We start from the raw sequence: 16132 nt of genomic DNA on the forward strand, positions 1-16132 counted from the left end.
CTCCGAGCTGTGTGGCCTGCGCGCTAACCATCCCCCGTGCAGCCTGCATTTATGAAATTCATTTCTGAAGCTTTATTTTTTTTTACACGTCATAATATGTAATAAAACATATAGGACATATAAATATATACACTCCAACAGAATTGTCAGAACTGAAGTCAGTTATTATGTTATTATGTGAAGTTATGTTTTTATTGAACAACAGAACAGCTACAGCAGACATCCAAGCAAAATCAGTTAATTGTGTTCAATAATATTCAAATAATTATTTAATCGAAATACTTTCTCTAGCTTTAAAATCTTGTAATAATGCAGTTTTTAGTTATTTTCATATATGAAACGTAATATGAATTATGCGTCACATCCGGTTACTGCGTTCTATACCGGAAGCGGAATAAACGTCATTTCCGTTGCAAACAAAGCTAAACATGGCGGAGTCTCAAGGGGTAGATCCCGTGTTTTTCGTTATTAGCAACATTCCCGTCGCTTTTCGCTCAGCGGACCTCAGGAATTATTTCAGTCAGTTTATAGAGAGCTGCGGCTTCCATTGTTTCCATTACCGACACAGACCAGAAGTGCTCCGGGAGCCCCAGGTGTGTGAGGACGGCGACAAGTCGTCTTCTGGGAGCGACATGGCAGCTGCTAACAGCACTGACAACAAAAAGGAGAAGGCCAAATCTTGCTGCTGTATCGTATCTGTTCACGGAAAAGAAGCTGACAGATTTGCCAGGATGTACGGAGGGAACCACTGGATCGATTCGAAGGGCGTGTGGTTGTCCAGAAGATGTGTTGTTAAAAGAGTTAAAGTATCACAAAACAACGGTTAGTATTATTCCCTCGATGGTACAAAGTGAGATTTTAAGCCTGTAGTTTTTTTCCCATTAGCATTGCTCACTATTATCGTACCCTCACCATATTCATTCATTTTCTACCGCTTTTCCTCACGAGGGTCGCTGGAGCCTATCCCAGCTGTCTTCAAGGCGAGAGGCGGGGTACACCCTGGACTGGTGGCCAGCCAATCACAGGGCACATATAGACAAACAACCATTCACACTCACATTCATACCTATGGACAATTTGGAGTCGCCAATTAACCTAGCATGTTTTTGGAATGTGGGAGGAAAGCGGAATACCCGGAGAAAAATCACCATGTTGATGTTTTCAAAAATTAAAAATTGCTGTTTTGTGGATGAATACAGCCTATTGTTCGTAAAAAAATGCACACATTCATTGCCTAAATTATGCATTTCCAAGCATAAAAATAGCTAAATTATCCATACATACATTTTATATGCGGCGGCACGGTGGGCGAGTGGTTAGCGTGCAGACCTCACAGCTAGGAAACCAGGGTTCAATTCCACCCTCGGCCGTCTCTATGTGGAGTTTGCATGTTCTCCCCGTGCATGCGTGGGTTTTCTTCGGGTACTCCGGTTTCCTCCCACATTCCAAAAACATGCTAGGTTAATTGGCCACTCCAAATTGTCCATAGGTATGAATGTGAGTGTGAATGGTTGTTTGTCTATATGTGCCCTTGGTTGGCTTGATTGGCTGGCCCACCAGTCCAGGGTGTACCCCGCCTTTCGCCCAAAGACAGCTGGGATAGGCTCCAGCACCCCCACGACCCTTGTGAGGAAAAAGCGGTAGAAAATGAATGAATGAACATTTTATATGCCACTTACGTATCATTAGGGTCGCTATGACTGGTTGCCAGCCAATCGCGGGGCAAACAATCATTTGCACTCACATTCAAACCTATGGAAAATTTAGAATTCCACAATTAACCTAACATTCATGAAATGTGGGAGGAGAAACCCCACTCAGCACGGGGAGAACTCCACACGGAGATACGAACCCAGGTCTTCCTGATCTGCTGACTGTGTGGCCTCCATGCTAACCTCCATGCTGAGTGAACTAAATGAAGTAAAATACTAATAATACAAGGCTGAAAGAAGCATGCTAATTGTCAATGTAGCATCCTAAATTGGCCACTCTGTATCAGTAATTGTTAGGAGACTTGATCACCAGAACAGACATTTATTACAGGTTTAATGAACTCACAACACGCACAATAGAGGGCTCAATAATGTTAAAAAGTGTGTTTAGAATATTGTATACAGGTATTCTATGCTGTAACTATGAAACTATTCCATTAGTTGTTCTTGAATCCTACTAGGCCTGTCACGGTAACAGATTTTGCTGGTCTAATTGTGTTACAAATTATCATCATTTATTGATATTATTGACATTTTATGAGAAAATGTTTTTATTATTGTCATGAGAGGTGCAATTCGCATTTTAAACACTAAAATGTACTCTAGTATACGGTACCTGTATGAGCCACATTAGCTTGACACAGAAGTTGCCTGTACATTTATGCCATACAACCGTATTGAATGGTCTCTTGAATGTAGCAAGCGACACTGTCTGTGATTGTGCACTATTTTGCACTGTTGTGTTTATATTTGCCGATCAAATGACTCCATCTGTATTTTTTTTTCCAAGTTGAGAAAACTGTGTCGGTCGTCTTGTGTTCACAGGCTCACCTTGCTCATTCTGTATAAAACCGAGTGATTAGCGTGCAGGCCACACAGCTACGAGACCCAAGTTCAATTCCACTCTCGGCTATCTCTGTGTTGAGTTTGCTTGTTCTCCCCGTCCGTGCATGCGTGGGTTTTCTCCGGGTACTCCGCTTTCCTCCCACATTCCTAAAACATGCTAGGTTAATTAGCGACTCCAAATTGTCCATAGGTATGAATGTGAGTGTGAATGGTTGTTTGTCTATATGTGCCTTGTGATTGGCTGGCCACCAGTCCAGGGTGTTTTATATTTTATTAAATTTATGCCATACAACCATATTGAATGTTATTTTTTAATGTAGCAAGCGACACTGTCTGTGATTGTGCACTATTTTGCACTGTTGTGTTTATATTTGCCGATCAAACGACTCCATCTGTATTTTTTTTTTCCAAGTTGAGAAAACCGTGTTGGTCGTCTTGTGTTCACAGGCTCACCTTGCTCATTCTGTATAAAACGGAATATTCCCACAGTGTTGCTGTCGGCTGTGGCATACGTCTCAGAAATTATTGAACCCTATTGTCATCCAGCCTGTGTGCAAACATGCGCATATCAATGCAGTATCGACTTATAAATAATTGATTATTGTGACAGCCCTAAATCCTACTTAGCGGAAATTAATTTGTTGTGGTCAGGTCTTGAACCAATTAAACATGATAAACAAGGGACGACTGTACACATACACCCAAAAGTGAAGGAAAAAGTTGTCAAATGTCTTTACAGCTGCCCTGCATCATACTGAAAGCTGTTTGTAATACGTTGAAATACGTAGCTATAGCTTTGACATAGCTTACATAGCTACAACAACAGGTTAAATATACTGCAGTTGACTGAAGCATATTTTCATGTGATTTTGTTTTCCCCAGACAGTCCACAGTTCCCTTACAAGACGAGGTATGAGCAGCGGCATCGGGTGGCCCAGACTGAGCACTTCACCCTTTCCGACCTCAACACCTTATCCGAGCTCAATCCACCTGCCCTGATGCAGAACGGAAACGTGGGGACGCCGGTCAAAGTCTTCTTGCAGCTCATCCAGTCCTGCCGCCTGCCTCCTCGCCTCATCCGGAAATTGGGCCTCACTTTTCCCAAGACTGGCTCCAACCGTCGCTATGGCAACGTGCCTTTCCAGTACCAGGACACTTGCACACTTCCGGCCACAGAAGAGACTGTTTTAACAGCTGCCGGGCATGAGATATCTGGCCCTGGCGCCTTTGCAGGTAGAACGTCAGGATTGATGCCGCAGGCTGATGGCTCTGAGACAACAGAGAGCGATGAACCACACGGAGGAGAAGAGGAGGCGGAGGAGGATGTTGAATCAAATGCAGATGATGTAAGATCAACACTTTATTTAGTATGTTTCCTGCAAATATAGTTTATTTTGTTTCTGTGCTTGTCAGGAATTGATCGTACATCAGGGGTCTCAAACTCAATTTACCTGGGGGCCACTGGAGCTAGGGTCTGGGCAAGGCTGGGCCGCATCAGGTTTTCAAAAAAAAAAACCGCATTTATTAAAAACAGAAAAATATATGTATAAACTTTTTCAGTGCTTTGGTTCCGATTTTCTACAAAAAAAGCTCTGATAAAACATTCCACTGTTCTCAAATATCTTAATTTTTATTTTTCCGCACAAAATAAGATGAAAAATAAATAAACAAATCAAGAATAAAGAAAATCAATCAGTAATAAATAAATATAATAATAATAATAAAACGGCAAATAATAAAAACTTAAGAAACCACATATAGTTGGGTGGGTAGACAAATTATTTTTTTCCAGATTAAAATGAACAAAGCATTATTAGAGCCCTGTAGACATGACAAAACACGACTATAGTCACATTTATACTTTTTTTATTTACAACATATTGCGCAACTGCAGGGTCTTGAGACACATGCTAACTCGCAAACTAGAGAGCTAGCGACCTAAACGGTAGCCTCCAAGTTATTTCCTTTAAACTTAAATAGCCAAAAACTTACCACTTCCACACGGATAGGGAGGATAACTATTAACAGTTATTTAACCTTTAACATGAACATTAATCAAACTTAATAATTTTTTCTGGGTACATGATACCATACAGCATCCATATCAAACTTGCGCGGGCCGCACTAACATTAAACTTTCATATCAAGGCGGGGGCCTCAAACTAGTGTCCTGCGGGCCGCGTGTTTGAGACCCCTGTCGTACATGTTTCATGGATTGAATTTACCAGGCAAAATGGCTGCAGCCAGCAGTCATGCTATTGATGCTGTCTCACATAGCTTAAAAGAGCAACATGCGAGCTATTAGAAGTTGAGCTCCACTTATGCAGACGTGTGTGATGGCTCAACTCCTCCGGTTGGCATTATTGCTCACACCTGGCAGTGACAGGAAACAGGAGTTCAGAACAGTCAGAAGGTGATTATCCTATCTCAGGGGTGTTCAAAAGTGCATCTTGTAAAAAGTTTAAATAATAGCAGAATAACGTCATCATTTTGAGCATGAAGTCGTAACAATATTAGGAGAACCATGTGATTTTTAGAAGCATAATTTGAAATATTTAAGAAAGAGAAACAGGTAGTTTTTTCTTTAAATACAGTATGTGCCACTTCCTAGCATATATGTACGTAGGTTGGTTTACAAAATGTAAAATATCACAGTGGCCTGTGCAGACTTTCATTTTTCAGTACGTGGATCTTTGTTATTTTCAAAAATGTAGCATTGATTTTGCAACAGTTAAAAAGGGAAATGGGCAGCACGGCGGTCTAGTGGTTAGCGCACAGACCTCACAGCTAGGAGACCAGGGTTCAATTCCACCCTCGGCCATCTCTGTGTGGAGTTTGCATGTTCTCCCCGTGCATGCGTGGGTTTTCTCCGGGTACTCCGGATGCCTCCCACATTCCAAAAACATGCTAGGTTAATTAATTGGCGACTCCAAATTGTCCATAGGTATGAATGTGAGTGTGAATGGTTGTTTGTCTATATGTGCCCTGTGATTGGCTGGCCACCAGTCCAGGGTGTACCCCGCCTCTCGCCCGAAGACAGCTGGGATAGGATCCAGCACCCCCGCGACCCTTGTGAGGAAAAGCGGTAGAAAATGAATGAATGAATGAAAAGGGAAATGTAGTCAAATATCCATCCCTATTATGCCACTTCCGGCAGTTTTTGATCAGGACACATTTGATGACATGCAGATATTATAGCAGTACAAATATACGTTGAAAATACTCTCAGACACATATCGCTTATATCATTTTTTATCTAACGGCATGAAAAGAAATTGTTGTGTGCAAGAAAGTTCAGAAACTGCTACTTTTCCCAGCAATATTTACCAGATTTATGTGGGAATGAAGGAACTATTGGATCTTTATGCAATGTGACCCCATTTCAGAATCTCAAATCATCGCTGTTACACATATTTGTGTTCTGAACTCTCTTATAAATTAGCCATCTTTGCTTGCAGGATGACGACTGCTGTGAGGAGTGGGAGCGCCATGAGGCGCTCCATGACGATGTCACCAGCCAAGAGCGCAGCAAAGAGAGGCTTTATGAGGAAGAAATAGAATTAAAGTGGGAAAAGGGCGGCTCGGGCTTGGTGTTCTACACTGATGCCCAGTACTGGCAGGAAGAAGAAGGAGGTAAAAATAACAATATTTTTTATATAATTCGTAATTTGTTGTAATTGTATAACTAAAATAGAGATGTTCACATTTCTGTCTTATTTTTGTTTTAGATTTTGATGAGCAAACAGCAGACGACTGGGATGTTGACATGAGTGTCTATTATGATAAAGGTGCTCCATTTTTAAAGGTTTACTTGATCTGTTGACATGATTGGCTAAACTGGTTTGGTTCTTTGAACAGACGGTGGTGACATGGATGCCCGTGACTACGTCCGAATGCGACTTGAGAAAAGGCTAAGAGAAGGTCTTGAACCTGGAGCGGCACACAATCAGAGCATTGGCAGTTTTGAAAGGTTCACAAAGGTATAGTAGTTGCCACAAGCCGTTGTTGGCGGTGGAATCTTTCCGGTTTCATCACTTGAGGCTTTTCATTCAGGGCTTTGGTCGTCGTGTGATGGAGAAGCAGGGCTGGAGGGACGGGGAAGGCTTAGGGAGCAGTCAGGTTGGGATTTCTGAAGCCCTGGAAAACGAAGGCCAGCATCCACGCTGCAAACGAGGGTTTGGGTAAGTTCTCAAAGTCACCTCTCCCCTATCTGCTCCTTTCCCTATGCGTTGGGGTTGCGGTAGGGTTGCAGGGGAAGTGGCGGGACGACCAGCGAATGGCAACAAAATTGCGAGTAATTAAATGTTCGACACATGGCTCCACCTCCGAAGCCTCCTCCTGGCTTCATATTGACATTGTACTCCGATTTCACATCAGCATTTGCAATAAGCGTGACTGTTGTAATTATTAGATTAGATTCATCCATCTTCCTTTGATGTGCACTTTAAATGATCAAATGTAAAGGTACTCAGCCAACGAATGACAATGTAAGGTGATTGTTGAATTGATGGAATTGGAGTCACAGTTTGCCAAACAAAATGTGAAATCCCAACACTTGATGGAAAAAACATTAGTGAAGCATAAAGCAGGGCTGGACAATAACGATGTACCGATGGCCCGGGGCAAGTTAAAACAAAATTGGGGCAAGTAAATCCAATCAGTGATATTCCCGTCGGGCAAGTGTACTTTGGCATGCCATACTGCCAAGAGTTTTTTTTTTAAGCGGTTTCTGTTGGGTGTTGGTAAAACCCGGACTGCGTAATTCCGGCAGTAATTTGCAAACCAATACTTGCAAATCTTGAAATGGACCAATCAGAATTGTTTATTTAGACCACGGTCCATAGTCCGCGTTTTACCCACACCCGTTCTTGTTCAAGATCAACCAATCAGCGATGGTTTGACTAGGAAAACATCTATCATGGCATCCCTGCCAACATGGTCTAATTCTTCAATAACTTGTGAAGGAAAACAGCAAAAAGTGATGAACCAGTGCCTCCTAAACAAGTATTTTATTAGCGGCAGCAAATCAAATGATGGCACAGGTGAGTGAATCACATTGCTGTGACAATTTGAAGTGGTCACAATGAAACACCACCCATTAGATCCAATACCAAGTGCTGATTTTGCACAAGCTACAAAATCTAGCGCTTCCATTTCTCTGTGTATTTTTCTCACCTTTGCTTTACAAATTATTGTTTCACCATTGAGCATTTATTTCTTTACTAGTACACAAATGTGTCTATTTAATAATGTTTCATTGTGGTGCACAACTTATAAAAGGCAAAGTGCCTAGAAGTCTCTTGACAATGCAGATTTCCATGCAACGTCATGATCTATGTTGGAAAACAACCACAAGAAATGATAATCATTTCATCTTTATTTGAGATTCTCATGTGATGCCACAAAAATTAGACGATATCATTATGGCAGTCTTTTCATTTTACATGGGGCAAGTTCGGGCAAGTACTTCTCACCTTAAGGATTCCCCATGGGCAAGTCATTTTTGTTTTTAATGTAGAGCCCTGATAAAGACATAATTGTGGTCTTATTTTAAACCAATACACTGTACATTTGACTTGTATTATCACACATATTTATAAATGATGGGTGAATGAAATGTGCTCTCTGTGGGAAAAAAATTGGGGCATTATTATTTTTTTTATTCTGCAAGTCAGTGTACTCATGGTAATGTACTGTGTGTATTTTGCAGGTATCACGGTGAAAAGTTACTCCTATATACTACAAAGAAACCTAGAAAAGATTTCCATGTGACTACAATCTATGATCAACCCAAAGACATGGATGATGGCGACAGCTTGCTCAGACGCCAACCAAACACCAGCATGAAGTACAGAGGCTGGCAGCCAGGTGGCAGCAGTGGACCACGAAGATGACATTTTAGTTTTATTTTATTTTCATCACGCTGTAAAAACTACATTCATCGTTTTTTTAAGTATTGTATGCAATATTGTTTTATATTTTTGTGACCTAAAACAAATATTATTTAAGGTATTTAAACCTTTACACCTCAATTTATTAAACTTTTATTAATCCCATGAGGGGAAACTATTTTTTTAAATTATGTATTGGATTATTTTTATCAACACAGCTGCAACAGACACATAAAATAAAATTTTATTCGTATAATGTTATGTAAATACTTGAGGTATACAGGAGTAGCTCATTAAAATAGAATATAAAGTATATGATTTCAGACAATGTGATCAATTAAAGGAAAACTGCACTTAGGGCGCCTACACAGATGGCTACTAAAACACCAACAATGTTTTATATACATGCTGTGAGCATGTAGTAGCAGGTACATTACATCATAACATGTAATACTTAACAAGAACATGTGCCATATGTTGGTCCTTATAAACATTACCGGAACTTCCTTCCTGGGCGCAATGATTTCACATAGCAACATGGTTACTATGTTAGCTTTCGGTAGTGTGCTGAGGCATTGTGAAGCTAAGTCGTTAGCTGCTAGTCAGTGTGGTGTGGCAAAAAGTCAATACGCCAGTAAAGTAGTTATTTGGCGTTACAATGTTAATTATAATAATAACAATAACAATGTCGCTGTAGCGTGGTTAATATGCATGTCACGTGATATGTAAATGTTGCATATTTGGCGCTTTTAATTTGTTTTTAATTATTAAGAAATACATTGCGAATTCATAAAATAGAACGTTTTGAGTGGAAGTAAACAAATATATTAACATTGCAAGGCTTTTGTTTAACATAGACCTATGTGGTGTCCGACAGACGGTATTCATAGATACATTTATCTTTAATCGTTTGTTAAAGCGTAAACAACAAACATTTATTTTGAAACTTCGTAGTTCACTTAACCCGGATGTATATGATGTTAGCAAGTAAGCTAGTTCGTAGGACTTGCTGCGCATGTACATACAAAAGCGGCGGGTGATTACCGGGCGGTTTTAAACTTTGTAACTTAACCATTCGGTGACATTGGTCAGACCCGAAAGAAGCTAACATCTTTTCGGTTATAAAATACTTTGTATGGCTTGGTCCGAAACGACACATATTCGAGTGGAGCGGTTAGCATTGTACAGTACAGTAGAGCTATGCCACCTTTCTTGACTTCACAAAGCTTTTAAAACACATAAAAGAAGATGTCCGAACAAAAAGCTCTTCGTTTCGGCCAGGTGGTGATTGGGCCTCCAGGTTCGGGGAAAACGACTTACTGCAGGGCTATGCAGGAGTTCCTCACACAACTCGGACGCAAGGTAGTTGTAGTAAACATGGACCCAGCTAATGAAGGACTTCCATACAACTGCGCCGTGGATATCTCAGAGCTGGTCACTTTGGATGATGTGATGGACGGTTTGAAGCTGGGACCCAATGGCGGCCTCCTGTACTGCATGGAGTATGTCGAAGCAAACATGGACTGGTTGGAAAACAAGTTGAAGCAGCACCACGACTGTTACTTCTTGTTTGACTGTCCAGGACAGGTGGAGTTCTACACGCACCAGAATTCAGTTAAAAACATTTTCTCACAGCTGGGGAAGTGGAATTTTAGGGTGAGTGTATTAAACATCATCAATCTCTTTTTTTTTTTTTACAAATTCACACCATAACCTTTTTACCTTGCTTTCAGCTCACATCGGTGCACCTTGTGGACTCTCACTACTGTGCTGACCCAGCCAAGTTCATCTCAGTGCTGTGTACTTCACTGTCCACCATGCTACATGTGGAGCTCCCACATGTCAACATCCTCTCCAAGATGGACTTAATAGAACAGTATGGAAAACTAGGTTGGTATGATTGTTTGTTCGCTTCACTTCTGACAAATTATTCATTCATTTTCTACCGCTTTTCCTCACGACGGTCGCGGGGGTGCTTTGGGCGAGAGGGTACACCCTGGACTGGTCGCCAGCCAATCACAGGGCACATATAGACAAACAACAACATTCATACCTATGGACAATTTGGAGTCACCTAGCATGTTTTTGGAATGTGGGAGGAAACCGGAGTACCCGGAGAAAATGGCCGAGATGGCCGAGGGTGGAATTGAACCCTGGTCTCCTAGGTGTGAGGTCTGCGCGCTAACCACTAGACCACTGTGCCGCCCTGACAAATTATATGTGAGGTAAAATGCCTCCAAGTATAGTACAGTATTCACTCTGAGGCAGAACACAGCCCTTTTCCACGGGTTGCCAGTAACTCATTTATTCCATGAATGCATGAATGATTATTACATTTTAGCATAATCAACACATTAGCGTCATGTCGAGCCATGCCTCTCAGTTATGACAACAGATGCAGCCACAGTCCTCTTTTATCACTTTTATATTCTGACCTGAACACATCAACAGCAGTGCAATTCCAACACCATATATGTCACTTTTAATGCAGAATTACAACTTCCTGCATTTAAGTATGAAATAATGCCGCCTACAGAGAACATATGAACTCCTTATTTCTAAAATCACTACTACTTAAACTTGTTGATATAGTTAATCTTCAAACAGCTAAAATAATGCATAAGGCGTGTGTAACAAACACACGCAAATGTAATAACTGCTATTTTGATAGCTACGTGCATGCATGGGTGTTCTCCCACGCAAAAAACAAAACAAACAAAAAAAAAACATTTCTGGCAGGAAATACTGTCATTAAGAACTACTGGACAATCTTCACTCGCTAAATGTACTGCAAAAAAGGTCAGTAAGGATAATTCATAATGCCGCCTACAGAGAACATACTAACTCCTTTTTTCTAAAATCACTAATACTTAAACTTGATGATATAGTTCATCTTCAAACAGCTAAAATAATGCATAAGACTAAAAATAACCAATTAGCTAAAAATGTCATCCAATACTTCTCTACAAGAGAGGAGAAATATGATCTCAGGGAAGAAGTACATTTGAAACACTTCTATGCTAGGACTACGTTAAAAAGCCATAGCATTTCAGTATGTGGAATCAAACTATGGAATGGACTGAGTAAGACCCTCAAACAATGCACAACGATGAGCCAATTCAAGAAACAATACAAGCAGTTGATGTTTGCTAAATACAAGGATGAAGAGTCTTGAACCAGTCATGATGTGAAATTTTTTTTTAGGAAAGCAGGAAGTGAACAAATGTAACAGTTACTGATTGTAAAAGTACCAGATGGAGGGGTAGGATTTAATAAGCTTTGCTTCTTCCTACTCCTTTTGGACATGTGGAACTGTGAACTGATTATGGGATGCACTCAATTGTAATCTGATGCATGTTCAAATGTAATAAAACCATTACCATTACCAAATAAATCCTACAAAATATACTCAAAAGTTGAATTGAATTTAAATGGCCTGGTGTCTTTGAAGGCAACCCCTCATTGCTCATAACACCAGAGTAAAAGTGCAGTTCAAGTGTCATTAAAGAAACTAGTGTTAGGTTGATAGATGTGCAGACATCTTTTTTATTTTTTATTTTGGCAATTTTATTATTTTTTTTGCGGCACCCCGAAATCTCAATGGATTTCCTCAAAACTTTGCAAAAGACATTTTTATGTTCATTAGAAAAAAATGGAATGCCAGCCAAATTGATATTATGAATTTAAAATTTTACATCCAAATTTGATGAACCCTAATATATATATATGTATATATATAAGTTTTTATTTATTTTTTGCGTGGGGAGGAAAAATATGTAATTTTTTTTTAATTTTTATTATATTTTTATATTTTATTTAATTTTATTATATTTTTATTATATTATATATATGTGTATATATATATATATATATGTATATATATATATATATTATATATTATATTTTTATTATATACGTATATATGTGTGTATATATATATATATACACACACTTATATGTATATATATATATATATATATATATACATATATGTGTGTATATATGTATATATAATATAATAAAAATATAGTAAAAAAATAATACAATTAAATAAAATATAAAAATATAATAAAAATTAAAAAAAATAATAAAAATAAAAAATACATATTTTTCCCCCCACGCAAAAAATAAATAAAAACTTATATATATGTATACATATATATATTAGGGTGCATCAAATTTGGATGTGAAATTTTAAATTCATAATATCAATTTGGCTGGCATTCCATTTTTTTCTAATGAACATAAAAATGTCTTTTGCAAAGTTTTGAGGAAATCCATTGAGATTTCGGGGTGCCGCTTCACACATAAACTTTCGTAAAATTTCGGAAAATGTGCAATATATATATATATATATATATATAACTATATATAGAATATATATATATATATATATATATATATATATAGAACTGAGTCGACTACGCTGAGGTCTTGCGTGATAAGCCGAGAGTGTGACATCATGGATTGTCACGTTTAATGAGACTTTCTATCATTGAATATTGTTGGACATATTCAGCTGTAACTATATATTCCACTGTAATACAGTTTGCCCTTCTTAATTCCGTTTATTGTTGTAATAATGCTTCTGTGTCCTCTTCAAACAGCATTTAACCTTGATTTCTACACTGAAGTCATGGACCTGAAATATCTACTGAATCACCTGGCAGCGGATCCCTTCTTTAAAAAATTTCGCCGTCTAAACGAAAAGCTGGCAGAAATCATTGAAGATTACAGCCTCGTGTCATTTGTGTCTCTCAATGTTCAGGTATCACTGTTTGTTTCTAGTTGTACGGAAATGTTTTCATTCATATTTTATTCATGTATTCAGGCCGCGAGCACTGTGACGCTGCACTGATTTACAAAACAAAGTGGCTCAAGCTACCACTTTTGAGCCGTGGCAGCATCCATTTCTGTTTTGACTAAGGCGATGATCACCGTGTGACACATTAAAGCATGGCTCATGCATCGTCTTTTAAAGAAACACAAATGTAATTTATTCATTCTGTGTGGGAAGTTTAGATGGAGTACAAATAGAAGCGTGTTTTATTGGCCTTAGATTTCTTTCCTCTTGCTGTACTGTACTACATAATGTACTGTACTGTATACTGTCCATGTGAAATGATATTCTTTACTATCATACAAGATAAAGAGGAGATAACCATAATATAATAGAATAATGCAAAACTAAAGTAAAACTACTCCTACTTAAAGATGGAACAGGAAGGTGTCTGCAGAGTGATACTCCGAACTGCATTTACATATATTGATAGAATTATCATAAATTCCTGTGTTTGAGACGTACTTTTTTTCTTAAACTGTGGCTTATACAGCAGTGCGGCTAATTTATGTCTGAATTCTAATCTTGTGACAGCTCCTTTTTATGTCAGAACTGCTGCTGATGATTTAAATACTGTGCCGCTCGAAACAGTATCTTTATCACAAGCTATCAGTGCACTCACAAGCTCGTCAACCCATTGGAAATTGCAGGAGGTTGTTACTCACGGTGTCATCTTACAACCGTAAACTCATCACACAGCAACTTAACACTCTAAAGGTATACCCAAGAAAGATACAAAAATGAAAAAAAAAACAACTCTTAACGTTTTCTTATAATGCATTGCATTTGCATTGGGGGGCTGCAATGACATCAGCCTCCCTCTGGTGGACAGGAGCAGCATTGCAGTGCCAGACATCCATTTTTGATGCTGCTTGTCCTCCAATGAATACAGTGCTCATATGCAATGCAATATTTTTTTCATCGTAAACTTGTATTGTTGCATGTTTGTATATTTCTCAGGTTTGCCCTCTAAGTGTTAAGTTGCTGTGTGATGAGTTTTGTGTTATTTGTGACAGAGTGAGTCACACTATAATATTGAGTAATTTCCAATTGGTTGACAAGCTGGTTGTGAGTGTTTTTGTGGCTCATGATTGGCTAATGTTAACCTTCGTTGGTTGCTGGACCTCTAAAAGCCTTCTATGCATCTGTAGGACAAAGAGAGTATGACGCGGGTGTTGGGGGCAGTGGACAAGGCTAACGGCTACTGCTTTGGAGACCTGGAGGAGAGGAATCTACAGGCGATGATGTCAGCCGCCGTGGGGGCAGACTTCCAGTTCGGCTCGTATCCTTTTCTCGCAGCTCTGGTGACTCAACTATGACTCACGCCATTTAACCCCCACGATTTACGGCACCGAGCTGAAAAAGCCGACTGCTTTTCTCATTGCAGTTTAAGGCCAGCTGTAAGCTCAATGTTTTGAAATAAACACTTAAAAGTGTTCATGTCTGCCTTAACAGCTGACTTACCCAGCACTCTCAGAGTTCAAGAACGCTACGTTGAAACAAATGGAAAGAGTGTGGAGGAGGAAATGGAGTTTTTGAATTGCTGAATGCCAACACACAAACATCGGACCTGGATCTCTCCAGTTGAAAGAACCAGACACAGTGGTATTGAACTTTGCACTGAATGACAACATAGATTTTTTATTCAAACACCTCAACTGTTATTCCCTCAGTTTACTTTACTTAATCAATCAACAATCAATCTTCAATTTTATCAGTAAGAATTCAGTTGCCTAAAACGAGAAGGTGACTTCAAACTATCCTTTTTTGGGAGTTGCATGTCATTTTCATCCAGCAGATGGCAGCAGATGTGCTCACAAATCCTCCAGTCCTATTTCTAAAACGCTGCTCCAGATTTTCTCCCCAGCCGGAGCAGAAAAATTAAGTCAGGCGGGGAGAGGAAGCCACATTAAATCTGTGTTTCTGCACAACTGGCCCTGTGTCTGGTCTTTGGGATGGAAGACACACACACACACACTCTCTCTCTGTGTTCCAACTCTTTTACTTAGTGATCACTACTGTTCTTTTTGTGTTGTTTACTACTTTTATGCTTTAAAAAATAATATTGAAACAAACATGTGTAGCGTTAAAAAATGCATGCACCTTTCATTCCTCAGTGGAATCGAGCTGAAGTAATTTGTGAAATGACATCACTGCAATGTGTGTGTGTGTGTGTGAGAGAGGGTGATTACGTTTCACATGGACTCCATGCATTGAGGGGGTGTGTCAGGCTGAATGTAAAATTCTGTTCCGATGTTTGCACATGTGATCAACTATGCCTTCTCATTGGTACTTCCGGCCTTTTCCTCTCCCTTAAGCCCCCTAGAGGATGGTGTGTGTGTGTGTGTGTGTGTGTGTGTGTGTGTGTGTGTGTGTGTGTGAGAGAGAGAGAAACCAGTCTGAGTGACAAATGGAAAGATAGTGTCTTGCATTTATACATTTAAATCAATACACCATCTAGCATAGTAATTGTCTTTTTGTACGTTTCGCCCATTTAATCAGCAATTTACCAGTGTTTTGCACGCTCACGCATACACACACACACACACCCTTGCTCTGTTCTGCGCACGCACCCACGATGCGTTTCATGGATATGAACGCCAAAGCACCAATGTTGTCGTTTTTTGGGAGATTTTTGCTCCGCACTTGCACTAACACCCTTCCCCAATCCCTCACTTGCTTGCAAGATAAGGTCTGGCTGTTGGCTTCAATGTTATTGGGGTGAGAGAGAGCTGCAGCCTGCACCCATCCCCCACACCCTGCACAGCACTGAGACACAGAGGGGAGGGGGCATGCAAAAGAGAGGGAATGTGCATTGCTAGTCTATTGCTGCAAGGTTAGGT

The 16132-nt window shown here is 39.6% G+C and overlaps 2 protein-coding genes across 2 annotated transcripts; both read left to right on the forward strand.

Annotated features, from left to right (window-relative positions):
• Positions 1-397: 397 nt before the first annotated feature.
• On the forward strand, positions 398-8636 carry gpatch3 (G patch domain containing 3). Its single transcript, XM_058084586.2, has 7 exons — positions 398-822; positions 3441-3904; positions 6017-6191; positions 6287-6346; positions 6417-6538; positions 6612-6739; positions 8269-8636. Exons 1-7 carry the CDS (start codon positions 429-431, stop codon positions 8450-8452), a joined length of 1527 nt encoding a protein of 508 aa, XP_057940569.2. The 5' UTR covers positions 398-428; the 3' UTR covers positions 8453-8636.
• A 786-nt stretch (positions 8637-9422) lies between these two features.
• Positions 9423-15754, forward strand: gpn2 (GPN-loop GTPase 2). Its single transcript, XM_058084368.2, has 5 exons — positions 9423-10105; positions 10183-10339; positions 13057-13217; positions 14441-14571; positions 14758-15754. The coding sequence occupies exons 1-5, from the start codon at positions 9698-9700 to the stop codon at positions 14834-14836; spliced, it is 936 nt and encodes a 311-aa protein (XP_057940351.2). The 5' UTR covers positions 9423-9697; the 3' UTR covers positions 14837-15754.
• Positions 15755-16132: the final 378 nt, after the last annotated feature.

This window comes from Doryrhamphus excisus, linkage group LG17, assembly GCF_037039965.1.
Source record: "Doryrhamphus excisus strain RoL-2023G ecotype Guam linkage group LG17, RoL_Dexc_Guam_v1.1, whole genome shotgun sequence".
In the NCBI taxonomy this organism is placed as follows: domain Eukaryota; kingdom Metazoa; phylum Chordata; class Actinopteri; order Syngnathiformes; family Syngnathidae; genus Doryrhamphus; species Doryrhamphus excisus.

What these genes read in the sequence shown, in the direction of transcription:
- gpatch3 (XM_058084586.2), top strand. Translation starts at nt 429, where the DNA reads ATGGCGGAGTCTCAAGGGGTAGATCCCGTGTTTTTCGTTATTAGCAAC. An exon ending in TTGAATCAAATGCAGATGAT is followed by an intron (nt 3,905 to 6,016) that starts GTAAGATCAACA and finishes CTTTGCTTGCAG; the next exon opens with GATGACGACTGCTGTGAGGA. An exon ending in CGCTGCAAACGAGGGTTTGG is followed by an intron (nt 6,740 to 8,268) that starts GTAAGTTCTCAA and finishes TGTATTTTGCAG; the next exon opens with GTATCACGGTGAAAAGTTAC.
- gpn2 (XM_058084368.2), top strand. Translation starts at nt 9,698, where the DNA reads ATGTCCGAACAAAAAGCTCTTCGTTTCGGCCAGGTGGTGATTGGGCCT. An exon ending in AGAACAGTATGGAAAACTAG is followed by an intron (nt 10,340 to 13,056) that starts GTTGGTATGATT and finishes CTCTTCAAACAG; the next exon opens with CATTTAACCTTGATTTCTAC. An exon ending in GCAGACTTCCAGTTCGGCTC is followed by an intron (nt 14,572 to 14,757) that starts GTATCCTTTTCT and finishes TGACTTACCCAG; the next exon opens with CACTCTCAGAGTTCAAGAAC.